We start from the raw sequence: 26,637 nt of genomic DNA on the forward strand, positions 1-26,637 counted from the left end.
CGGAGAGCGGAACCGAGCGGAGTGGAACGGGAGGGGGCGGGGCGAGGTGGGGCGTGCCCGAGGCTTGGGGCGTGGCCAGGGCTTGGGGCGTGGCCAGGGCTTGGGGCGTGGCCGAGGCCCGAGGCGTGGCCGAGGCCCGGGGCGTGGCCGAGGCCCGGGGCGTGGCCGAGGCCCGGGGCGTGGCCGAGGCGGGTCCCGCGCGGGCGGCGGCGCTGATTCCCCCGGCCGCGCTCCCGGTGCCGCCGCTGCGCTCGGCCCCGGCCCCGCCGCCTGAGCAAAGCCCGGGCGCGGCGGGGCCGGCTGCAGCCGCGGGAGACACGGGCGCGGCCAAGCCTCCTCTGCCGCCACACCGGCTCGGAGCAGCACGGCCGGAGCTCCTCCGCTCCGGCCCGGCCCCGGGACCCGGCCCCGCTCTCCCAAGGAGGCTCCGCTCGAAGCCGGCTCCCCGCGCATGCAGGACAGCAACGAGGCCACCGCAGGGCTGGGACACTTCCTTTAATTCACAGGGTGCCGGTACGGAGCAGGGGTGCCGCCCGCTTCCCGTTTCCCACCTCGTTCCGCGGCACTCGGGGCGAACGGCCCTTCCTCGGGGCCTAGGGGCAGCCCTGCACCCCGGGACGCTCCCTCGCCGCGGTTAGAGGATTCGCATTATTCTCCTTAGGCTCTATTGTTTTTTGTACACAAACACTGTAGATTCACCGTGACGACGGGACGTGACAACACCGCACACAGCACGGACACACGGCACGAAAACACAGCACGCAAACACGGCCACGACATGATTCACATCTTGCTGAGGAGAAAAGGCAGCAGCCAGAGCTGGGGCAGGGAGCTGGAGGGTGCTTCCAGGAGCGGATTGGGGCAGATCTCGGCCGCCTGCTCTGCAAGGAGGGCGCAAGGGCCACGACAACCGTCACAGTGACCGTCACAGTGACCTCCGTGCACCGCAGGGCTCTGCTCCGGTCCTGCAGCTTCTCCAGGAATTTATAAGCTCAGTGTTTTTAAACGTGAAAACCAAGAATTTTCCTCTCCAAGTGATAGATACCCAATACGACTGTTTGCAGCATCAATTCTTCCCTCCTCCATATCACCACTGTGTGAGAAGTGCCATAGGGGCTTCCTCGGGGCTACCTACGAACACTCCTCTGTTTCCTTTGCAAAGAGAAGTGTTTTATTTTCCACCCCAGCTACACAAGCGCCCTGGCTCCTCCTGGCCTGGGCTGTGGCCGCATCGCAGCGCTCGAGCCCTGGCCAGAGCTCAGGCCCAGCAGGGACCAGATGCTGCTTCTCTCTGATAAAACCAGTGCCCACGTGGACGGTGGGGAGGTAGAAGAGCACGCTGGACTGCGAGCTGCCCCATGCTGACCCTGTGCTTAATTACAAGCAGACACAAGGTCCAAAATATGTAAAACTATCTAAAAAAAAAACAAAAGGACCAGTTTCTCCCTGGAGCAGCCAGCTTTACCCAATGGAAAATGGAAGCCAGTAGGCCTTTTCCCTGTATGGTTTTATGCCCCCTCAGCTGTAGCTGCCTTTTTCTCTTGTTCTCACAAAGCTGCCAGCGAATTCACAACACAACAACTACACGAAATTACACGCAAAACTCCAAACACTTCATGCACTTAGTGGTAAACTCGGGGAGCAAAAGCTGGATCCAGTGTCATGCGTTACCGAGGGAGGCCGCAGCTCCCGGGAACACTCGAGGCGGCTGCAATAAGTTACTGGGGCTACAGGAGGATCTCATGCAACCAGGACGCAGGGGACGGGTCCAACCACAGAGCACGGGGTTTAACAGCGCGCGCCCGGAGGCAGCTCTAGTCGTCGAACTTTCCTTCCCGGATGGTCTCGAACGAGAACGGGAGAAACTTGAATCCAGTGCCAGTGTAGAACTTGTTCTGGAATTCGATCCTGAAAGAGAGGCGAGAGGACACACGTGTTATTGACTATAAAAATTAAACAAAGCTTTAAAGAGAAAAAAAAAAGAGTGCTATATGTAATGCCCTTTTTGCATTAGGGCGTTACTTTCAGGCATTGCTTAGGGGCGTTCTTATGCATTATTTTTTTTTTGTAGGGCACTGTTTGCTGTCCTGGGGGGTGGAGGGAGGGACGTGCTGGCTGCAGTAGGGGTAGGAGCACCCAGAACCCTGCAGCAGGGCAGCGCAGCTCCCGCCCAGCACGTTACCCAAGCGCAGGTTTGGGTTCTGCCACGCTCAGACTTCCTCCCTCGCTTGCTTGTTTATTTACTCGAGCTGTCTGACTTAGCCCCGGGTGCCGCTCGCTGCCGAGCCGGGGATGTGCGTTTCGGCTCAGCCTCCCCTAACGAACGCGGTTTAAAAAAAGAATAACTCTGCACAAGTGGCCAATGGTCAGCAACCGCCAAATAGGGAACTGAGAAAAATAATCCCAGGGTTCGCCATGAAAACAAGCACAGTGTTTCCCTGAGGCTCGTGAGAAACACTTTCCATGACGTGTTGCGCTAAAAAAACGGAGTCTCTGTAGGAATTGAGCAAAAACAAATCTCCCAGCAATTCTAAAACTATTCAAGATAAGCATTTTATGCTTGTGAAATGCAAAAAGGCTTTTTGGACTTATTTTTTTTCCAAATCAGGAAAGTGGGGCACGCCAAGCCCCAAGCTATTGGTATTTCAGCTGGCAACTCATATTTTCCCAGCAGAACAGGGGTGAAGCTCTCAGCAAAACAGCTCTTCCCTAGTCAGCGCTGCTGCCTGTTCCTGCAGATAAGCCCAGGAATCCCTCGCATGAGCAGGACTTTCCACGGGGGAGGAAAGGCTCCTCGCCAAGACACTCCGGTTTTCAGGAACCCTGATAATCCCCAGGAGCAGCCTGTGACTAACGCGTTGCAGCGAGCGCCAGAGTTCAGGGTCCGAGTCACCACCGATGCTGATGGGCAGCTCTGAGAGCACAGCAGATGCCCCAAGCCGAAGAGGAGGCTGCTCCTCTGCTAGGGAACCAGTGACAAGTTTCAGCAGATGCCACCAAGGGAGGTTTCCGAGTGCTGCAGGGCCCCCTGAACCCAGCTCTGTCCTGGGCACTGCGCGCCCCAGATCCGCTGCAAACGTCACCTTTGCCTCTCTTTAGTCACCGAGCTCTGCAGAAGATTTACTAGACATTTAGCAAATAAACAGACTGGAAAGCTTTTTGGTGGTTTGCATTAAAGAAAACATGCTCTTCAGATTTTTTTGGAGTTAATAATTATTTTAAGTGTTTGCTGGACAGCAGATACATGGCCTTTTCCAGCCAAACAGAATCATGGAATACCCACAGTGCTTGGAAAACTAGGCAGCTCTCAATCCCACTTGGAAGCACTTGGAAGAGCCATCTGCTGAATGGAAAAAACTAATTTTTGCTCAGTAGACTGCAAATTCCCACTCAGCGTCTGCACTGTGAGCCTGGCATGTTGAGCCCCGAGGGGAGCAGTAATTCAGAGGGCATGTTCTGCAGGGAGCCCGCAGTGCCCCTCACAGCTGCAGAGACTGGGGCCGTTTTGCAGGGATTGCTGGAATTGCTCTTTCCCCAAAAGGACAACTGCTCCAGGGGTGGTATCGGGGGCTACCCCAGCCCGTGTCAGAGAACACGGCCTTTTAAAGCAGCGCCGTGCTCTTCTGGTCACATTAAAAACAAGTCTCAGATCCTGACCTTTACAAGGCCAAATAAATAAGATCCCAGGGAGTGGGTGGGAAGTGGGGCTCAGCTGCCGCCTCCGCTCCGGATTCCGGGCAGGATGCAGTCCAGCACACCCACGCCGCGCGGAAAACAACCCTCCCGCGCAGCGGCGGCGCGCCGGGAGCTCGGCCAGCCCTGCAGCCTCCTGCTCCTCGAGCGGCGGATCCCTTCTCGCCTTACAGCTGGCCGGCCCCACGGCGCTGCCCCTTTGCATTTATTCCGCACGGGCATTTGAGTTTCGCTGCACTTGCTGTCCTGGAAATCTAAGTTGCACCAGGGGAGTCTCAGGTTAGACAGGAGGAAGAATTCCTACATGGAAAGAGCCATCAAGGATTGGAACAGGCTGCCCAGAGAGGTGGGGGAGTCCCCGTCCCTGGCAGTGTTGAAGAGATGTGTGGACGAGGCACTTAGGGACATGGTTTAGCAGGGTGGTGTTGAAGGGATTACAGTTGGACTCGAGGATCTTCAAGGTCTTTTCCAGCCGTAATGATTCTATGAGTCTATTCCGATGTCTGTGCACAGACCCCAGGAGTCGCCAGCGTTGCTGCTCTGACAGAAGCGGGGCTGGGTGGCAGCTCCCCTTGCACAGGCAGGGCTATTCGAGCTCCATTTCACTTCCTCAGAAGGGCCGAATGCCTTAGCACATTCTGCGGATGTTTCGGGATCAGTGGCAAGCAGCTCGAGCACTGCACGGTGTAGAAAAGTCACGTCTGGGGATGCCTAAAATACAGCCAAGGCAAAGGACACGCATCTGCCAGGGAGCTGCTCCTGAGCACAGGAGGGAGCCAAGGTCCCCCAGCGCATGGTCCCCTTGCTCTAGAGGCTTCTTCTGGGGAGAAAAGCTGTCAAAACCAACTCAGGCCTAAGCCTAAACCGAGAACACTGCAGCTACAGGAAGACAGCTCCACTGAAACAGCGTTTCTGCATCGATTCAGGATGTTAGGACTCTACTTCTCTGCATTCAGTTAGGAATTTTTCCTGTTGGACAAGGTCTCCTGAGCCTGCATTAGAACAGCTGACTAGCTTAAAATAAGAGGGCAAGTTACCTTAATCTAAATAATAGCGATACCAAACTACATCAGTGAAACACCACGATAAAGTCTTTTAACAACAAAGTTGTTAAGAGTTGAGAGGAATTAAAAGCACAACTCGACTGCGAGTGAGTTTCAGACCTCTGATACACAAGATTTTGGCAGCATTTACAAGTTCCTCCTCCAGCTCATGTCACCCCATGCCAAACCCAGCCTGCTGCAGGAATGCATGTTCTCTGAAAAAGTGCAAAATCAACCCTCCTCGCTTGGGAACGAGGGCAGACCTCATGGAAGAATCTGTTTTTTTTTTCCCCCGATCGGACTCATGCTGAATGATTTTTCATTTCCAGCAAGGCCGAGCCACCCACACCTTTCGAATTCCTCATAGGTGACTTCTCCCACTGCCACAGAATCCGATCTGCCCTGCCCGGGACAGCTGTATGTGCTTTACAGCTCCCTCCGGAGAGCACCTGCCATAGGAAACACCCAGATTCCACTAAAAGGGAGCGTCAACAGCAGGTTGTTTTGAACAACTTGAGTGCTTCGTTCTCCACCGCGATAAGGAAAACTCACCAAATCCCAAGCAATCTCAACACGTTACTTGCAGTCTGGAATACTGCTTGAACGTGAAATACTGCCTTTATAACCCTAAGCTTGAACAGATTTTTCTCTTCGATAACGTAAATTAAAAGTTTACAAGTTCAAAACATATCCTTGGGGAAAATACGACTTCATTAAGAGCTTCGGGTCTGCAGTTTCTCAGCAAGTGCCCTGCAGTTGTTTGGCCTGGCCACGGTTAGATGTGGTTACTGCTGTTATTCTGCTTGGTTTCTGCATTTCCTTGCCATCTCAGGTACATGCCATCTTCCTCTACACGTTTCTAAGGCAGTTTAAGCTAAGGCAGTGTGAGAACATCCTCTGGAAACAAGTGCAAACACTAAGTTCAGAGTTCAGCCAGGTGCTCTGCCTTGGCGTCCCTTAGAACAACCGATGCTTATTAAGACATGTATCCTTAAGAAAAATTTCCTCACTTATCTTAACGCATCCCTTTTACAAAAAGGGAGAATAAAAAAGAAGAAAACAACATGAGCTCACCGTGACGAAATGGGATTTGAGGGCCGCTCACCTGCTGTTTTTGAGAAATGTGCCACAAAGCACTGGCATTTAGAGAAGCCGCATTTGGAAAATTCACCACAAATGCACAGACGCCGCTCAGAGCCAGTGCGTACAACGAGAGCAAGTGCTCTCCGCGGCGCGTGGGCTGCTGGCAACAGCCATGGCAGGGCTCGCAGAGGCCTCTCCCTCAGTGCGGCGCGGCCGCGAGGCCCGGCGGCAGCGGCGCGGGGATGTGCAAACACCAGCCGGGCGGCGAGGAGCTCCTCGTGAAGCGCCTGGTATGAAGCATTTCTAGGCTGCACGCCAGGAAAAACAGAAGCGCCATCCAGCAGCCATTTGCAGCCGCGGCCCCTCGGCGCGCTCCCCGCCGGCACAAGATGGCTGCGCCCGGCCCGGCCCCGCGGCCATGGGCGGCCTCTCCGGGACCGCACGCGCAACAGGGCTGCTGAGGGTGCACAAGGAGCACGTTTTCCTTCCCCAAAAGCTCAAGAAAGTGCGAAAAGGCTGCAGGTTCTTTTTTTTTTCCCCCCCCCCCGTTCCTTTTCTGTCAAAATTTCAAGATGACCCTGGCTTCCTTTTCAACATACAGAACTATTTATCTTAAAAAAGACATCTCAGAGCAGCCTCTCTCTCCCATTTAAGCAAGGGAAGATATTTCTTGTGAGCTCCATGACTCTTTGCTTTGCTCTCCTGGCTGCCAGGGCAGAAACCACCCTGGAGATGGGTGAGATGGCAGCAATGAGAACTGCCTGGAGCAGGAGCACAGACCCGCTCATCCGCAGCGCTACCATTTAGTTTGAAGAGAATTTCTAGAGGACCTGCTGCTGCTCTGATCATCTCAAGGCACTGACCAGATGGATCTGAAGTGGGGGAGCAAGGGCTCTTATAAACACATTAGAGAAAGCCCTTGAACACTTCCCATTCGCGTGTGCACAGAGCAGTGCCCTCGTGAGCAACTCCTTCATTCCTGGCTGTCCACACACTCAGCACATTAGGGACCACGGGAAAGGGGCCAAAGAAGCAGCAGCAAGTGGCTGATATTCCACAGCACCCCACAGGGCGGGCAGGCAAAGCTGTCCCCGTTTTATACGTGCTCTTATGAAGAGCAACCAGACCCCATGCACTGCTCCTCAGCTAAGCAGGTAGCAGCAAAGAACCTGCTGGAGATGCACAGCTCAGCAATCAGGTGCATACAACAGCTCACAGCTGAGAGATTTTAGAAACAGCCGATTCTGAGCTGATTTGTGAGTGTGTACACACAGATTCTGCCTTCCAACCGTAAAATAGTAAAATGCATTTGATTTGATTCAGAAATCAGTATAATCTTAAGGTAATGATTTTATGGACTTAATGCCAATACCACTTTATAGAAGATGGCATCTTTGTAGACAGTCCATTTGATGGCAATTTTCTTGCCGTGAGTAGCTTAGGAATTTGGGCCATTCCAATAACTCACCAGTGCAAGCGAAGAGCATGGAGAAAAGCAGACAGCCCCTCCATGACCAGAAGAATTGCTACTGTCAGGGTAGCAAAAGCAGCAAATATGAAGAAGAGGCCAAAGCCTCCACCCAGGCTCCTCACGCTGAGGCCAACGTGGATCACCATGGTCCACAGCACCTCCGAGAGCTCTGTGGAAAGGGAGGAGATGGCACATTTCAGAGCATTCAAACAGATAGGAAGGGTTACACTTTACTTCTAGAGCAAGAACTAACCAGTTAAATCAGAACTAATCAGTCCTGGCTCAGCAGGTTTTGCTTTATTCAGCACTTAGAACTCCATCTATCCCCTCTAGATGCAGGTGGCCTTTAGGAGAGCACCGTGGAACTAGACACTAGAATTTAGACCCAGTTACCATCAGTTAATGTACACAGGGCCTCTGTCCTGCTCCAGGAACCCCTGATACCAGAGACTGGGGCAGTTTCCTGCATTCCTGCCTTCCCCAGCCCCCTCTGCCCAGGTTGATCCGCGACACGGATGCCAACTTCCACTTTGGACAGATACTCACGTGCATGGGCTAAGCTGAGAGCCCAGAGCCTCAAGTAGGATGCAGTGTTTGAAATGCACCCCAGGCAGTATTCGATGGTGTGGATGGCCTGGTATACCACAGTATCAGCAAAGTCAAACTGCAAAAAGAACACAGAAAATAAACGTTGCAGCAAGTGCTGTCCAACTTAGGAATGAGCACACTACCCGGTGCTATTACCTAGGGCATTAGGTTTGAACTTGGCCACTGATACTGTCTTCTCCTGGTCATCTCAACACTAATCATTTATTTTTGCCAATTTTATACATGCCTTGCTAGGTTTTATACAGCAAATGTCCACTGCTACACCTTGAATATTCTTGTTGTCACATTCTCTCAGATTAAAATATTTTTGAAAAACAGCAGGAACTTTGTTGCCAGGAAAAGACTGTTCAGCAACAAGATGGCATTTATATGAATTCCTTGGTAAACCATATGCATTTCTACTAAAAAAAAAAAAAAAAAAAGGAGAATTACAAATATTGCTTTTCTTTTATATAGATAACAACAAAGCCCGAGTCGATAATATGTATGTAGCTTTGCTATATGATCAACAAGAGCATCTTACAAGACAGGAAATTGCTCTTTTAAGAGCAATAATAATACACAAAGTGATCTTGGGAAATCACATCTGTACCCCTTTTATTGGCAAAGTCTCTGCGCATTGGTAATTTTTTTTTAAATAAATGAAAAGAACTCATAAGGAAGTTAGGGAGGACGGCTGCTTATGCTGCAGCTTGGGAACACACTCCCTACATTTTAGATTTAATTCATGCTGCAGAAACTGCTCATATTCAAGTAAATTGAACATCAGGTTTTAAAGACACCAAGTGATGAATGTTCCAGCTATGCACAACATGCTATTTATATTCTTATTTCTTCCTTGGCATATCCAGGGCAATAAACATTTAAAACAAGTTAAACCAGCTGTCAGAGCCCAGTGATCTCCCTCAGAAAGTGAACTGCAAAGATCTTCCACAGAGCCTGCTTCAGCCAATACAGCACACGGTAAATGGACAGTGCGAAATATTTAAGTTATGGCCATTTACACCTACTTGCAGCTGCTGGAGGATGTTACTCGTTACACCAGGGAGCAGGAGAATGAGCTGGTTTGCACTGGGACACAGTTGGTGGCTTTATACATTTTTCATGTTTATCAGGTATTCACCTGATCTATACAGGTATATAATCGATAAGCAGTTTACTGTAAGAATTACCAATGACACAGCATAAGGCAAACGAGACTTGCTTCTTTAAAAGTTTAGAAGTATAAACTTCTCCGTTTCAGACCTCTGAATTAGCAGCTTTCTGGGAAAACTAAGGAAGATCTGTGGTAAGGAATATCAGGGGATGGTAAGACAAACAAGCTAACAGATGAAGTAATTAAAGGTCTGTGAATGGAGATAACATCATATGAAGAATTAAAAATGGCCCGTAACATGTAAATAACTATTCTTTTGGAAAACAAGATGTCATGACATAACATGTGTAGTTCATCATGTGGTTTACATCAACGGGAGACATTCCATACAGACATGAATGCAAAGCTGGCTGTAGTCTTACCACCTCATCCTCTGTAGGCTTGAAAACATAAGTTTACATTTAGTGCAGGGTCTCAATCACATCATTAATCATGAACACATTCAAGAACTTCCTCCTGAACATGACACTACAGCAGTAACACATCTCACGCTGCAGAGACAACGTGATGCTGAGGAGCTGTTCAAAGCATCACGCGCTCCCAGAGAAACGAGATTAACTCTTTTTTCTCCTCTACCAGCAGTAAAGCAAAGCAGTTATTACCCTTAATGGTCAAAATGAACAAATAAACAAGATTTTACCATTCCAGAAATACAACACTTGGGTTTTGGCCAACACTGGAAAAACAAATGAGTAGCACAAATGCACTGTACTTCAGCCAAAGCCATGAATTACCCTCCTGGGAGTACTGGGCAACTCCTGCTGTGCAGCTTATTAGGTGGTGGTTCTGTGCAAGGATGGCAGACAAACCGTGCTGTGTGTTTCTTTATCTGCAAATTATACTGTCTTTTTTTTTTTTTTTTTTCCTTTTAATCTGTGGAGTCCTGGGGATGCCCAGAAGACAGTCTGCAGTACTTCACTGGTATGAAAATATCTCACTCAAAACATTGCTATTTAGTTTTAAGAAGTTGGAAATCAGGAGATAGAGGCAAAAATCCAGCACCTTCTGCCACCAAGTGCACTGGCCTGAGCCAGAGGATGATCAGGTGCTTACCTCTTCCCCTTCCTCAGAATGGGTAGATAACTGGTCATGTTGAATGATCTCAGCATCCTCCTCAGTTGGTCCATTGCCCACCCGGATCCCACCAAAGTTGTGTGTTCCCTAATACATGCAGAAAAAGAAAGAGCAAAGTGTGGTTAATCGTTTACTGCAATAGCAGAGGCTATGACCCCAAAAGCCGCAGCAGCTTACAGAAGAAAAAAAAAATATTAAATAATTTAAATATTAAGGCCCAGGTGAAAACAGCTGTACAACTCTCTTTCCCAGCTTGAATGGGAAAAGGGGCTCATTCCTGCTAGGGCTAGGGGGGGAAAAAAAAAACAGGCTGCCAAAATGAACATTCTACATTGCAGTTCACTTGCAACCCTGAGTAAAAGCCACATATCTCACAATGACGGATGGTGGAACTGGTGCGCAACAAGCCAACGCTTCGCCCCGCAGCTGTCGGACAAGCACTTCGAAACGACTGAAACACCCCGGCCGTTTCAACTGAAACAAGTCACACGGAGGCAGCTCAAAGCAGCACAGCCTGAGCCTGGCGTATCGACACGCTCGCTCCCCCCACCAGTGGGTCCGGCACATTGACACCACGCGTGGAAAATCACTCGCCCTTATCCAGAAAGTCGACACCGTGCAAACAGTTCCTTTTATAGACATTTGCTCTCACATTCAACGGCTGAGACAACCTCAACTCTATTACACTTTTAATAGGAAAGAATAATCCACAAACCATGTTGAAACTTTGCTTCTATGTTTTCTTCTAATGTACTCACTTGAGTACCTCACTTGGCAACTGCAATCATTGCATAATTGCATCTGATTTATGGCAGGCTTCCTCCTCCGTACGGTCTTGCCACTACCAAGAAAGGACACACAACCTTTCATCATCCGACAGTGTCTTCACGTGGAGCTTTCAGGCCTCGTGAACACACACTGCACAACAGAGGCCTAATTTGCACGTCTCTATTTTTGGAATTCTGACCAGCAGGCAGCTACGTGCATGGTACGGCAGGATCTCCGCTTCCTTCCAGATGTCCCAAGGACAAAAAGTGCTCGTGACGGATCCAAGGCACTATAAAACCCAAACCTTTGGGTGTGACCCACCTAGAGGGTAAGCTGAAATGCCATGAGTGGGAAAAAAGGCCTTGCACACTGCTCTAGTATCTGTGCTAAACATCCGTGACATGGAATGGGAACATGCTAACTTGGAACATTAAGGCTTCATAAATGTAGGGATTATTGGCAAATGAAGAGGTTTTAAGGTTCTGGAACTTGACTTTCACATCTTGTAGCTCTGGTATACCAACTTTCACCCTAAAGGTGCAGTTGTCGCTCACTTGTGAAATTCAGATATATTCCATACTCTTGATAATTAAGTATATAAAGCCAACTCCCATCTTTAAATCTATCATGTGATTTTTAAATCCACTCACTGTTGCAGCCGCTGCTGCCTCTAGTGCCTGCTCGCTCGGGACTGTGCTGACTTGGGCCTCCACGGGCTGCCCTTCCTGATAGTGAATGGAAGAAAAAAAGGGGAGGAGAAAGAAAACAAAAAGAGAAAGGGAGACGAATGGAGGGGACATGGGAGGATGAAAGATGGTCAGAGAAGGGAGAGGGATTGTCTTTAACTGAACTGTTCTTTGACTCACTTAGCATCCTAAAAGCTGTCTGCCATACATGCAGGGAGAATTTTCAAGTATCCTCAGTGCACGTGTGCCAGGTACCTGTATCTTATATAAAGATATTTTACAGTATGGTTGAAAACCTAGAGAATATCCCAAGGGATAACCTCTCATATAAAGACTGCACAGGCATTTTGTTTCTTACAAACACATCCAAACTGTTTTAAGAGACAGCTGATAAGTTTATCAGCCAATTAAACTTACATTCTGCTTTCACATTGTCAACCCAGCAAAGGAACAGAAATGCATCTAGTAACCAGAAGGACTCTGTTCTTTAGCCAGATGACAATGCTCAAGATATATCAGATATATACCACATATATACCAGATATATTGCATTTTTCATTACCATTATATAGGTTTTTCTAAAGCAGATTGCATGCTGGATCCAGATCTGAGAAGCAGGTAGGCAATACTCTGCCTCCTACAAAACCCACTTGCCTTTATGCCCAGGGATATGCAAAAGGCTTACAGGTCATAATACAGTGTGAACCTATATATCCAAGAATAGGATAAAGAGCATAGCTTTTCAGCCATAATTAGTGTTCATATTCAAAATATAAGCCGTAGTCACCCACCAAGTGCTTTCTCCTTAAATACTGATGGCGAAGGACCAAGGGTTTAGCTACCAGCATCCACGGCACACACAGTAACGCCACCACCACAAGGAAACACTGCAGCCCTTTCTGTAAGAGAGAAAAGAAACAGCCCCAAGTGATTTAGTGGCAGTCTGTGTTTAAAAAAAGAAACTGCTAGCAAGAGGTCTTATGCAAGCAGCACCAAACGACTGAATTCCAGAGCATGCAGATGCTTCACAGTGTTTCTCCCTCTTCCTGGAGCACTGACATGCACTGTCCTTGACGCCCATTTGCAGCTGTGCCCTCCGACCGCACGTGGCAAGGAACACTGCTGCTTTTTTGGATCAGGGAAAAGCCCAACCATTCCACAGGGAATCACAATCTGGCAGATGTCCAACAGGCCCTGCAGAGATGGCATTAATACCTTAGCTGTGCTCAGAGGCACCACAATGTAGATAAGGATGCAATACAAGATTCCTAATTACATCCTACTGTTAAAAGCTGAATTCAAATGTTCTGGAGTCACAGAACATGTGACATGTTCGACTGGTACAAATTTCCTGTATAAGAATTCTTCCTTACATCTTCAACATTACATAGTGTTCTGCCGTGAAAGTGATGCCATGTTTCCCTCTATCACTAAGAGAAATTGCTTCACTTTGATTTTACGGTCATTATAAGGTCAAAGCTGATCCTATTATCCTAGTGAGAACACATACCTGCCCTTTATAAAGCATCTTGATGCTGGTATCACTATAGGAGAAGAGAAACATGTTGATAAAATGTATTAAAAGGCTTGGTGCATCTTTTGATGTGTGAGCATCATAGGCTGTCCATTTGTAGAAAATAAGAATAACAAGGTATCCAAACAGTGAGGACATGAAAATAATTTCTGGAATAAATCCAAGGTAGATATTCAATGGCTTCTTGAAGTATCTGCAGAAGAAAATGGAGAGATTAAAATTACATTTGGTTACTATGATGAAAATAAAATGAAGATAAACTTTCATGGCTGTAAATAAGGAAAAGTCTCAGGAACAAAGCTACAGAAGCTAAGCATTTTAATAATAACTGGGATTAAAATCTAGTAACTAATTGTCAAGAATTATTACACATATGCAAACAGAAAAAAACACGTAGCACGCTCTGACAAAAAGGTTAAAGCAGTTTCCAACAGACTTTCTTCTTGAACTAATATGCATAGTCCACCCAAAGAAGTCCCAGTGTCTCCACTCCCACAGAAAATTAGAGCAAAGCACTTACATATGATTGAGAAGACTCAGTGTGACACCAAAGAGCATGTGGATAATGCCAAGAATCACAGACATTTTCATCTTAAAGGAATTGAGGAAGGCCAGCTTATTGCTGGCAATATTCCAAATCTGTGGAAAAAGGAACATCGAATCTGTCAAACACCAAGGAAAAGGAAGACAGTGGCGAATGTAAGAGCAGTTTCTTTCAAAGATGCATTTGTCACATATACACACATATATCCCTTTGGGAAAAAACAACCATTTTTTAAAGATAGGAATAGTGTCTTACAACCACCAATTCCAACCACCAAAGCAAGGTTTAAACCTGCTAACTTTTAAGTTAGGTAAAAACTGCAGGAACAAAATGCCAACTGGCCTGTAAACTTGACAAGCAAAACTATAGATACCCATTTAAATGGGCATCTAAACGTAGTTCTAATGTTTTGCACTAGCTCTTTGATGCAGATCACATGCATTTGGCATCATATATTACAAGAATAAAGAGCAGTGTTATTAGACAGATGGAAAACAATAAGATTACTCAGAAATGTATATTTCGGAGACTGACTAAAGAGCTGCAACTTTTAAATTTATCCAAGGTAAAATGGTAACTTTGTAAAGAGTCTTGCAAGTTTCTGTTAGACTTTATTAAAACGCTGCAGGGTAGAAAGAATGATCAGGAAGCCTCTTAAGGTTCTTTATCCTCAGTCTAGTACCTCAGCAGAAGCTGGATTCATTTTATCACTCATGAGCTCATCCAACACCAGATATACCAAGTGTGCTAAGGGGATGGAGAAGGGTGGAATTCTTTCATATTGGAGTGGACAAGCACTCTTTTGTTTACTGAGAGGACACTAAGAGACAAGAGAGGTAGGAAGAGCTCTTACTGGGTCAATGCCAAAGGGATAGGGCCCACCAAACACCCCTGGAACAGCGGGGTCCAGCTGCAGCAGAGGGGCAGTCTCAAGAAGTTCCTCTCTGTTTGGGAATAAACAGGTTATTCAAACATTAACACAAGCTATTTTTACCTCTTTCTTTTACAACCTCTCTTGTGAGGGCAGGCAGCATCTCAAATTGAGAAAGCTTTAAGCTTCCTAGGTGGTCATACGGTTTTTCCAAATGAATAACCAACCTGTCCAACTGAATATAGAGTGTCACAAGAAAAAAAAAAAATAAAGATACAATGGTCAGGAATTTTGCTACATCTGTGAGGAGAAGGCTGCTCAACAGCAACTTTATAAAGTTTCTCTGTAAACAAGCTGTTTAGAAACTTGAGAGATATCAAACTGACACTCATCTTCTAATGCTAATTGAGGCTGAATTCAAGGTTTTTCCTTTTTTCTGAGCTAAGAGGAAGATGTGGAAAGACAGGTCACTCTATCTAGATATCAACTATTTACTCACGACCAATTGCTTGCAAACATCGGTCGGACGCTCCACGATGAACCAAACATGTTGAGGGACTTGGAGAAGCAGTCATTGTAGATGAGGCCCGTGTAAGTGGAGAACAGTCCCATGAGCAGAATGATGTAGCGGCCACTAAAAACAGTGTTGAACATCTAGTAGGAAAAAAATGAACAATCCCCATAAGGACAAGATTACTCAGAAAGATGAAGCAGTCAAATCAGTTCAAGATAATCAACACCAACTGCATGGAATGGACTAAAAGCATGAGGTCTCTGCTTCCCCGTGGCAGAGGCTACATGTGCACGAAGTCAAACTGCAAGAACAGAACCTGAATATGGAGCATGAACAACCAGTGTGGTTGTCTGCAAAGAAACTGGGTTTGCCTGACCAGGAGACACTCTGTTCCACACTCTGCTGCAACCTTCCGACAGCAGGATGAGCTTGGAAGCGGACGGAGCAGGACGCTCCAGCTCTTTCCGTGCTCTCTCAGGGTACGTTAAGCCTATTTTACCTCTTATCAGCCTTATCAACCTTTCAAAGGTTTTCAAAGGGAAACCTAAAGAACCCACTACTGATACAAAATGATGCTGCTCAGCGTGTGCCAGGCTGCATGCTTCACAAATTCCAAATACAGAGAGCTTTGGCATTCTCAGTTCAAGAAAAGGAAGGTGTGAGTAATTCTGCTTTAAACGCAAACCGCAGTGTGACTTGTCTCCTTACCTCGTTGTCACTTTTCTGTGACAGAATACGACTTTCCCTAAGCACCATCCAGACAGCAATCAGGGTCATCAGGATTCCATGGCCAAAGTCTCCAAACATCACAGCAAACAGAAATGGGAAGGTAATGATTGTATATGGTGCTGTAAGAAAACACAACACTCCTGATGTACTGTACTTGAATAGTGAAGACTTACTCAAGAAAAATGTTTTAAGAAAGAACAGCCAGTGACAAAAGGAGACACAGAGCTCATTTATCTGAAAGAAAGTAGTAGTCGAGCAGTTCTCTGAGAACGAGTAAGTAGATCTTTGCTTCAAGCCAGAGAGAGAAAGAAAGGTGCTAAAAAAAACTTCATATGGGACAAACAATAAGGAGAAATGCCACGATAAGAGACAGACTTGCACTTTTCTAAGTATACCTGGATTTATCTCGCGGTAAGTTCCAATGCCATAAGCATCCACTATATTTTGAAAGCCAGAAGTAAACTTGTTAGTTTTGTTGTATGTCGGTGGGGTCTGATTGGTTTGCATCCTGTTTAAAATAGATGGCACAGTGGATCCGCTGTGTTCCTGTTTACAGAGAAGCAGGGTTAGAAAATCCACCCTCTGAGCAGAGGAGGACAGAATAAACATTTACTTTCTTGTTAACATTTGGAAACTTGGACACTCAAGCCTATTATTTATTTGACTAAAGAAGTAACTTGATAATCTCTTGGATAGCTCCCTTTAGTAATTTCTACTATCTATGCAAACAGCAGAACTAAGTTAGTGACTTGAACAGCTCACCTAAGCTAGTGACAGGTACCAAAATACTCAAATGCAAGAAAATTTCTCACTAGTAAACCATTTTCATGAACTTGAAGGTTTGCTTAAGTTATTTATAACATCCTCTATGAGAACTGACTCATAAAAGGGATGGTTTTCAGAAACTCATAGTGGGGAAGAATCAATTATCCCATGTTGTATTTACTGACAGTTGTTATCTGCTTGAAAAGAAGCAGGTAGGAGCAGTAAAACAGTTACTCACAGTGCCTCTTCTGAGAGCAAACTGGATAGAATCAAGGTCAGCAACAGGACACCAGACTTCAGCAATCAGGCACTTCTGAGTCACATCAATGTTGCACAGATTCAGGGTATGGTAGATGGCCTTCATTTTGCGCACTTTGATGAACCACACCCGGATATTTTTAGCAGCTGCTTGCAGGACCCTTTGGCGATGATCTTCCGTTTGGTTCAGCACCTTTCAGAGAGGTGGGACGAAGATCAAACTCTGTCACTGGCTACAATTTGCAGCATACAACACTGCACAACAAAGCAGAGTTAACCAACAAGACCCATATTGCCCTGAGGATGTCCCTCACCACACACACAGGACTGTCACGTTTGCAATATAAACTTAACTCTCCGTATTACTTATTCTGCCAGAACAATTTAAGGTTCCTTTCCAGGTATACTTTTTTGACTACTTTCCTCCTCCAACTCCAAGCTCAGTGGATATTTCAAGCAACCTACTGTTCAGGGGTCAGACAACACTTTTTTCATCCACCCAGGTCAAAAGGCAGAGAAGTGTGCTACAAATGAGGTGGGTATTGCCTTAAATGAACACAGAAAAATTACATGAAAAGATGTTTTACTAAAGAGAAAGGAAGAAAGTGCTTTTCTGTTGAGGTAGATTTCCAACTGGAATGTTTGTCAACTCAGGCCAAGTCAAGTCCCCAGGCTGGAAAGTCTGAGACTCAAGAGGAAGTGAGAACATAGGGTAGAGCCATCAGGCAGTTTGGAGTTCTACACGTCAACGAGCTTCTGCATTCTTGCTTCCTTTGTAATTACTAAACAATTACACTGCACAGCTTCCAGCTTGAGACAGTATCTGTATCAAATAAACAGTTCAGGTTGAACCTTCTGTTATTCTCCTTTTAGCTTCTGAACCCTTTTCTGACTAGCTTGCTGCTTTCAGACAGCTTTTCTGCATCACGACTTACTGCCTTTCCTTGAAGCAAGTATCAAATGCAGCAGAGCTGGTACCCAGTAGTTTTGTGTGCTTATTGTGTTTTACCAACGCTCAGGCTTTTGCACAAAGATTAGCTGTAAAGCAGAAACTCTTCAGGACAGCACAATGTGAAAATACAAAGGCAGGCAGGAGAAGAAAAACAAACAAACAACAAAAAAGCTAAGTTAATTAGTACTGTTACCTCAATTTGGAAATAAGTTTAAATATTTTTGAAAATCTGTTAGAGAAAACAGGCATTTATAGAAGCAAGCTTTCAGATTTGGAAACGGGTTACCTTCTTTTTTAATATAGACCAAAGATGAATTCATGTGTACAAGTGAGTGTGGCGTGTGTAAAAAAAGACATTCAGCACATTTATTTTACCATCTGAAGATCATCAATCCTGGTGTTGACGCCAGAAGCCATTTCCTTCCGCTCCTGCGGTGTTTCTGGGCAGGGGTAGAGGGAGGCCCGGAATCTGAAAGACATGCAAGCCACCTTAGCAACAAAGATGGGAAGAAGATAAATCAGCCAGGGAAACAGATGGCTGAAAGGCAACGTAGGAATAAAGCAGGGAGTGCTTTAAGATGATCTCCTGATCAGCAATGACAGTGAAGCACAGTTTCTGTCTTCAAAACAAATGGGCACAGTTTGCTTTAGATCAAAACAGTAGCTGAATGCTTCTTTAAAAAAAAAAAAAAAAAGCCAAACCCTTGATATTAAACAATCCATTCTTAAGAAGATGGAAGAAAATCCTCTCTCCCCTGCATGTCAGACACTCCGTGGCACTGTTATGAAGCCGATTAGTTATCATCTCGGCTCAGGGTGCTGCTTCCATACCAGTGCAGCTGCAGTCTGGAGTAACGAGCTGCTGGTCTCCCCTGTGAGAATACTGCTGCCATTTCAAAGAAAGGTTTGTCTGAGAGTGGGTTTCAACACACACTCAACTGCTTTTGGCGATTCTGTAACAAAGCAATTATGAACTTGGAGCACTACAGGCTCGGGGAGCAGCTCATCTGGCTGCAAAATATGTTTCAATCACTCATGGTATGTTTTATTTGCCATCAAAATACTTGCTCCTAATGTCATTGTGAAATAAGGAGGTCAGTATGGATGCCAAGTAATTTCAGTCTGCATTTCAAATATTTGAGATTGCTTTTTCATGGTTACTGTGCACAGCAACATGCCCAACTGCAAGACATTAATTTCATACCCTTCACAGATCTTCTTGACTCTGTTTTTCAATTGGTCACCTTGGAAAAAGATGATAAAGACAGACTTGTGCACATGATCCCCCTAGAACAGAAGAAAGTGCAATGTAATAGCTCCACTTTTGACAAAGGTTAGCATTATAGCAAATTACTACAAAGATGGTTTTCTCTCCCTCTGAATCTGTTCAGATAAAAGTCCTATCTGCCCAAAGAGTCAAGAATGGACTTTGAACCACTCGCATGGAACACAGTCCTTTTAGCCTCGAGATTGAAGATGCCAATTACACTTGTGTTCACTGAAGCAAATATTCCAGAATATCCAATATCTAGTCTATATAATAAACAGAAAAATCTGAGAAACTCTCCAAAACAGTGAAGATGCAATGAAATGCATATTGTTGCTTCTTGCTCAATTATGGAGGTGAGCTGACTGCAGAAAGCTAAAGAGCAAACGAAAATAAGATGAAGCTGTACAACAACTTCGATTCTCCAGGGAAGCTAAGGGCACATTCCTTGTACAGCTGTTTTCATGTTGGTAGCTAGCTCCCCTTTCCTGCATTTGTTAGCGAGTTATTGTTCTACCTTACTTAGGAAACTTTTGCATAATGTTTCAGGAATAATTACATTAGGTGTAACCTCAATTTAAGGAAGTGTTGCACAATAAGGGCAACAACTCTCCCTAGCAGGCTAATAATTTAACAAGTCAAACACCAGCAGTTGGCAGAACAAGGGAACAAATCAGCCTTATTCAAGAAACAAAGTTGTTGTTGAAATTTTACACTTCCATCTTCGTTGAGGTGAAGCCTAGAGCTTGTCTTTTTATTTAAAGCATGAGTAATAGTTCCCAAATTGCACTGTCTGTTGATTTGAGGGAACAGTAAAGGGGAAACAGAATGCAAAAGCAACATTTACCATTTATATTAGTAATAAGTCACCCCTCCACTTTAGCAAAAAAACAGACCAAGTTTGGAGCAAACGAGCTACAGATGTTGCACACCTCTAATGTCCCAAAGAACCTGTCCTACAAGGATGCTTGCTGCTTACTCAGGACTGCATCAGGAGTGGCCCTGTATGTTTGTGCCTGGGGAGCAACGTCATCACTCCGCAGTCCAACCTCAGAGTTGTTTAACAACCCTTTCAACAACTGTCATCATTCACCCTGCTATTTTTATTTTAACAAACTGGAAACTGTTTTATCATTAAGGCCTCAGGCGCTGCAAATAGGTATGGAGAAGACTAATATAACGGAGCCCAACCGAGGGATAAAGGCTCAGACCTACAAGCAAAACCTTTCACTCATCTGAGGCTTTTGCCTCTGTGAATGATAGTTCCTTTTACCGTCACAGGATCCTCCAGGGGGTTTTCAATTTCTGCTTGACGCAGGAACACGTTGCCTCGGCACACGCGCCACAGCATGCGCTCAAACGTCGGGATTCGCTCGCGGTTGATCACACCGGCCACAAACCTGGTCAGGGAACAGCATAAATGCCAGCTCTGGGATGAAAAGTGTACCCAGGCTAGCACCCAAAGCGCTGGTGCCTGCTGGAGCTGGGCACCGGTTTGAAAGCTACAAAAATCTTTATTTTAAGAACTAATTGAAAACCAAGTGGGAAGTCTTACAAATGGACAGAAAAAAAAAACCCACAGGAGAAACAACCGCACTGCAGCAAAAGCCATGGCTGATAACAGCGAGACTCAGTAACACCACATACACGTATTAAAAACGAAACGCCGATCAAAGGAGAAGCAAACATTCAGACAGACAAGTTCTCTGCTGGCTACTGTTCATTTTAAGAGGTCCCTGGGGAGCTACATGCCAAGGACTAGAGCAGGCTGCTCTGGGCATGATGGTGCTCTAGGCACGGCCTTCAAGCCGACCTCACTGTTTCAAACCCTTGACTCCACATAAGGAATTACAGGCACACAAAGACGGCCTGGAAGTAGCTAATGAGGAGGGTTACAGAACTACATAGATTATTTCAGAGTACTAAGTAACAGATTAGCTACTGGATTTAAATAGAGCTGAGAACGCTCTGATTATCTGAAAGAGCACTAGGGAAGGTTTACAAGGAACAGACTCCCTGTGCAGAGACATGTCTGAAGCACAAAGAGGAACTGGAAACTTAACATACATAGGACCTGGATGGAGCCCAACCACCAGTGTTAGACCAGCAATCCTGCTGGAAGCACCAGACTGGGAGCCCCACAACAGCTCTGCTCCAACCAGTGGGACTTGCAGCCTGAACATCAGGCAGCCACGGGCAAGAACAAGGCAGAACTCCAAAGCATCATTACCCGAGCCGTAGCGGGGCCCCTCTTCCCATCTCGCTTGGTTCCAGGAGTGAAGAGGATTCCTCCAACAGGTCTGGATCCGCCATCTGCTGATGATGCAATTCAGCCTGAATTCACAAATCAATTAATATCTAATGAAACTAGTTAGTGGCATGCAGGAAGTGAGGAACCAGGAGACAGTTGGGAAAGAAAAAAAAAAGAAAAGAAAAAAATATAAAGAAAAAAAAGAAAGAACACAGAATAGTAGAAAGAGATTACATGAGAGAACAGAGAGCGAGATTCACACAAGGAAAAAAACAAGAGGAAAAGTGGAATGGCTCAGCAAAGCTCCCATGAAAGAAAGGTCTCATGACTGCTGCAACACAACATGGGGGTGGGGTGTATATATAAGTCTGAAGAGAGGCAGAATTCCAAAAATTTATCAAGTTTTAAATACAAGTCATGTTCCTAAGAAGCACTTCTTTCCATCATACAGCACAGACTAACAAGCCTTACTCTCATTAAATAAATAAATAGACACGGAGATCCTCTCTGGCGTCATTTGTTAATTTTTCTGCATATGAGATGCCACAGGACTTTCCAAGACGTTCTTGGACGTTACATTTGCATGTGAAACAGTTCAGCAGCCTGTTCTACGCAGATAGGAAGGCTGCCCTTACCAAGGGTTACGCAAGACGGGCACAGCCTTCCTAGTGCAGGCAGCACCTCATGGGTCAGGGGTGCCAGCCTGGCTGGTTCAACTTCGTACCTGCACTGCCGTGGCAAGTAGTTAGGATCAGGAATAAAACCTCCGAGTGCTGGGTGGCAACTGTCCGAGCTGTGAAAATTCTCCTTATGGGCAAAACACACCATACTAAAGAACACCCTTTCCGATTAAATCCACTATTTTCCCCAGACATCTAGCCATATCCAATTTGCATGTCATTGCCAGACATATATAAGATACATAGCATAAGCCAATCTGGCTATTTTTTTTTATTTTTTTACCTCAGACATTAAAATAAAATTGCAAGCAGCTTATCTGTGATAATTCAGAGGCTAAAATTCGTAAATTCTTGGGAACATAGCTTGTGAGTGTCAGCAATTGAAGTGAGGAAGGACGTTCATACCACATCCTTGTTTGCCATGCTCATACTCCGGCCAGAAGCCTTTGGCATTTCTACCTCTGCAGCTTATATAATGAAATGAGGAAAACTAAAGAGGTCCTCAGTACAAACAGAGGACCAAATTCTACCCTCTGTGGTACAGAAGGCCTCCCCACCAGTGGCTGATACACTTGAAGGTAGAGTTTGACCCTAGAACATGCAGACTGTACAGACACATGCACCACAGTCTTGCAAAAGCATATGGTAAATTTAACAACTCGGCCACAGCTTCTCTATTTACGCAATTATTGCCTAATAATTTTAGCAAAAAGTCTCCAACACAGTCTCTTTGCATGTCAAAGGAGGGGCATTTACCACAGGCAAGGAGAGCTTTTGCAAGGCTGGCATGAAATGCAGCTCAATTGCTTGTCCATTTGCAATCGATTTAGCTTGCAAATGTTACAAAAATAACGGATCTCCAATTTATTTTAGAAAGCCAGTATGGAGAACTCTGATACTTTCAATTTTTAGTCAGCTGGTTACAGCATCCAATAAACTGAATGAAAACATTGTTTCATTTATAAGTTAAATAAATAAATAAAAACAAGTTTCCTGTCTCAAAATGAAACATATAGATCAAACACTAGTGATAATTTGACATTAAGATTTCAGGACACTGAAAGACAACAAGAAAAAAGCAATATTTTAAGAGGCTTGTATTGTATTTATCTATAGTCAAGACACTCTCCATGACATTATTTTGCAAGGTATGCATTAAAACTACTTGAAGCACACCTTGTTTTCACCATATTTTAACAGAAACCAAAGTGCTGCCACCTGCGAAAAGCTCTGCACCACCTCACAGCAGCAGTTCTGCTCTACAGCCGTTCTGGATTTGCTGCACACAATGCATACAATTCAAGCCTCTTCCAGTTCACAGAAATAAAACAAATTCCATTTTCACAAGAACTACAAGGGATTTGCTTCACCATCTAATTTATAAGTTCTGAGCCCCAGAGGAAATGACAGATGCAAAACAAACAGAAGAGAAAAAAAAGCAGATGGAGAGGAGAGGAAAGAGGAAAGAGACACAAGGGACTGCATGCCATTAACCATTACTTTTCCAGTCTTCTTTTACGCTCTGTCTAGGATGCTTATGGCAAAACTTTCAGAGAAATCTCTCCAGCTCATACTGCTCTTTATAAGCAAAAACAAGAAGACTGAGAAAAGGATCATAATCATCAACATGGTATGCTGAGACAAGAAATGGCTACTTCCATTAGATTGGTGATAAAATGCACGGGTGAAAAAGTTCCCTTCCTGTCCCCCAGCCCACTGCACAGTAGCCTGTAAGCACAGCAAATGCCATGCATAAATAGCTGGAGTAGTAGCCCATTTCTTGTGCAATTTATTACTATGAACACTCAAATCTTAATTACAGGTTGCCCAAGTCTTCAAGTGTTGAAAGTACAAATGCACAAATGCACAAATGACAGCATGAAGAAATGAAGGTTACAATGCTTAGCAACTGCTGCTGTCAGGGTGAGGTAAAGCTGTTCTGCAGTTTTAACACCTTTGTTGAATTTCATTTGCTCTTTTATGGCTTATGGCTTCTGAAAGATTTTGGTTTATAATTGTAGAAAATAGTTATCAAGAGTAGTTCAATATATGAATTTTCTCTGGCCAGAAGGATAAACTCACTGAGGTCTCATACCAGAACACCTTACGAGAGTGAATTGGGGTAACTGTTTCAGAAGAAAATGTATCTTGATCTTTAAGTTTAATAGGTTAGGACTGTACTTGAAGAGAAGCAGCAGCTAATTCTCACCAGAGAGGACGGGAAAAGCAGCGAATATTAGCTGCACTTGGTTTTATTCAGTGCTCAGTCAGAACTGATAGGCAAAGGCACCTTAATGAAGCTAAGTAATAGATTACCAGGTTATCACTGTTTTTCCAGAGCGACCCAGAAATTTGGAAGCGGACATTCAACACTTGAAGATAAGTTATTTGTAGTGAACCCAACCCCACCAGTGATCACAGTAGCAATATCTATGTCAGCAGCAACTAAAACTTGTGCTGGCACAGGAACAATGTCAGGGCCCCAACAGGCAGCAGCATCTTGTGCCAAAAATGACAGTTAGATAAACGGTCTGAGCCTTGCAGGAGCCCTGCTCTACTTGATTAAAACAATTGTAAACACTAGAAGCCCAATTCATTAGGAATTCTTGGATCAAATCCTTGGATTGAAGGGAACTGGTCATGTACTGGGCAAAAATAAGTCCTTTCCATCCTAAAAAACACACAGTGAAGTTTTCTCAAAGAGCTTCTACTTTGAAATGTTCACGCTTTAAGATGAAGGATTGAGTGGCTTCTCCCATCCAGCCTTTATGCCACTGTATCACGAATGGTATCAGAGAAGCTAATCTTGGGTTGAGAGACAAAATACACAATGCTCCTGCCATTTACTGGCCTTTTTGGTACTGGATAAGATGTTGGAAGATTCTGAATGGCAAACTGCTCCAGAACTTACCTCTAGGAACTTCAGGGTTGATCAAAGGCTCAGTAAAACCACAAAAGTCCATTAACTTCAATGGCTTTTGCAGCGTGACTAAAACAAGTAACCTCTGTGCAACAGTTCAAAGGCTGAGGAGAAACTGCTTCGTTCTAACGCCTGTGCGTGAGGTATGACTCAGTTTATGTGCATACAAACCAGAGAAACCCTTATCCACCCAAGAAAGCGCTCACCGTAGCCCCAAATTTTTGTCCTTGACATGTTTTAACTACTAGTGTCTTGTTTTGCAGTTTCCAGATAAACCACCGATTAACTGAAAAAAAAATAAAGCTATAAGATGTAGCTGTAGCTATGTGTGCTGTGTGAAAATGGCAAATAATTTATGAAGCTTTCTTAAGCAAAGTACAAAAAAATGACCCTGCAATTCAAAATAGCAACTAAAAATACATTTGAGAATAAAATGGCAATTTGTGGGAGAAGAACCGGCTGCTTAAGCGCTAATCCGCCCTGGTATTCTGACCTCATCAAAGAATTGTTGAGTTTTGCGCAGTATAAATTTTAACTCTGTCAACTCCAAGAAGTTTCTCTTCAAAGCTTCCTGGTTTGTGTTGATTTCTTTAAGTTCATTTTCAATTTTCTCAAAGTTTGCCTGCAAGACAAAAAAAGGAGGAGAAAAAAAAAGACACTTAAAGTAATTCTGTAAGTGCTATTAATTCTATTATAATAATAGAAATGCCAAGATATTTGCATGGATTTATTGCACACAATAATCCTGAATAAACTTGGACAGACCCACCATAAGCCAGCAGCTCCAACAAACTGAGGAGAATTTCACCCATTTAAAGTTTAGGCTTTCACTTCTGAAAGTATTTGGATAAGTGAGCCGGTAAATCTTAATGTTTATGTAACTGAGGATAGCTAACATTTTGAGAGACAAATGGGGAATATAAACCAGGCATCTTTACCAGTGCTACTGTTATTTATTTATCAATTTCCACTGCTTTCAGCCAGGAAGAAGAACTCTTTGAGCTTTGACACACATAATTACCTCCAGGTCAATCATGTCACGGGGAAATGGTACCTCTGGGTTTTCACCAGTGTCCATGATGGGAATATTTGCCTTTTTAATCTCCTTCTCAACAAACCCTGCGAAGATAACACAGTTAGACATAATGCTAGCCAAAGATACAAACATGAAATTACCGCGAACTCAGCCTCAATCTAGCCTCATCAGAAGCTTCCACCTCCAACTGCAAGGAGGGCTCGTAGTGGGCTAAAAGCCAAATTCAGCAACATTTGGAGCCCCAAACGGCTACTTGGGGCAGCCCAACCCACACAAGCAGGGAGGTTTTTGCTTCCGCGGCCCCGGGCTCTGTAGCAGGGGGGTTTGCTGCAGGCCTGGCTGCTCCCCCGCCGCGGGCGCGGGGCGACGTACGCAGCTTTCGGTCCATCTCCTCGCAGCGCCGCACTTCATTGACGAACTTGCGCTGGAAGACGTTCACGTCCGGGTTGAGCTGCGGGGAGAAGCGGCTCCGCTGAGCGCGGGTGGCCTCGCGGCTCCCCCCCCGGTGCCGGTACCGGTACTCACGTCGCGGAACTGGACCTTGCCCAGCTCGCCCAGCTCGCTGACACAGCAGTAGGCGGCCTCGGACTGCAGGAAGAGCTGGGCCAGGGTCATCTCCTCGCTGCGGAACAGCTCCCCCATGGCGGCGACGCCCCCGCCGCGGCCTCTGCGGGGAGAGGCGGTGAGAGCCGGGATCGGGACCGGCCCCTGGGGCTCCCTCCGACCGGGGGTC

At 45.4% G+C, this 26,637-nt stretch overlaps 1 protein-coding gene across 5 annotated transcripts; it reads right to left on the reverse strand.

Moving 5' to 3' along the window:
• Positions 1–877: 877 nt before the first annotated feature.
• Positions 878–26,571, reverse strand: ATP6V0A1 (ATPase H+ transporting V0 subunit a1). 5 transcript variants are annotated; one of them, XM_026044620.1, is made up of 22 exons: positions 26,430–26,571; positions 26,277–26,355; positions 25,890–25,987; positions 25,362–25,490; positions 21,248–21,351; positions 20,291–20,417; positions 18,955–19,037; positions 18,126–18,219; positions 16,779–16,991; positions 16,171–16,321; positions 15,755–15,894; positions 15,032–15,186; positions 14,515–14,605; positions 13,638–13,756; positions 13,094–13,310; positions 12,375–12,482; positions 11,548–11,622; positions 10,109–10,216; positions 9,418–9,435; positions 7,837–7,954; positions 7,288–7,459; positions 878–1,908 (listed from the first exon to the last, which is right to left on the reverse strand). In XM_026044620.1, the coding sequence occupies exons 1-22, from the start codon at positions 26,544–26,546 to the stop codon at positions 1,815–1,817; spliced, it is 2,610 nt and encodes an 869-aa protein (XP_025900405.1). In that variant the 5' UTR covers positions 26,547–26,571; the 3' UTR covers positions 878–1,814. The 5 variants fall into 5 exon arrangements, with proteins under 5 accessions (XP_025900405.1, XP_025900401.1, XP_025900403.1 ...); XM_026044616.1 differs by lacking the exon at positions 11,548–11,622; XM_026044618.1 differs by lacking the exon at positions 11,548–11,622 and having other exon boundaries at positions 1,815–1,908; positions 21,248–21,330; positions 26,430–26,566.
• Positions 26,572–26,637: the final 66 nt, after the last annotated feature.

The sequence above is a fragment of the Nothoprocta perdicaria genome, unplaced genomic scaffold (assembly GCF_003342845.1).
Source record: "Nothoprocta perdicaria isolate Ctin4 unplaced genomic scaffold, notPer1 scaffold_372, whole genome shotgun sequence".
NCBI classification, from domain to species: Eukaryota; Metazoa; Chordata; class Aves; order Tinamiformes; family Tinamidae; genus Nothoprocta; species Nothoprocta perdicaria.

Coding starts and splice junctions, on each gene's coding strand:
- ATP6V0A1 (XM_026044620.1), bottom strand. CDS start 26,546: ATGGGGGAGCTGTTCCGCAGCGAGGAGATGACCCTGGCCCAGCTCTTC. Junction 12,483..13,093: donor AGATGCTTTATAAAGGGCAG/GTATGTGTTCTC, acceptor TCTCTCTTACAG/AAAGGGCTGCAGTGTTTCCT. Junction 1,909..7,287: donor CATGCTCTTCGCTTGCACTG/GTGAGTTATTGG, acceptor CCTCTCTTTCAG/GATCGAATTCCAGAACAAGT.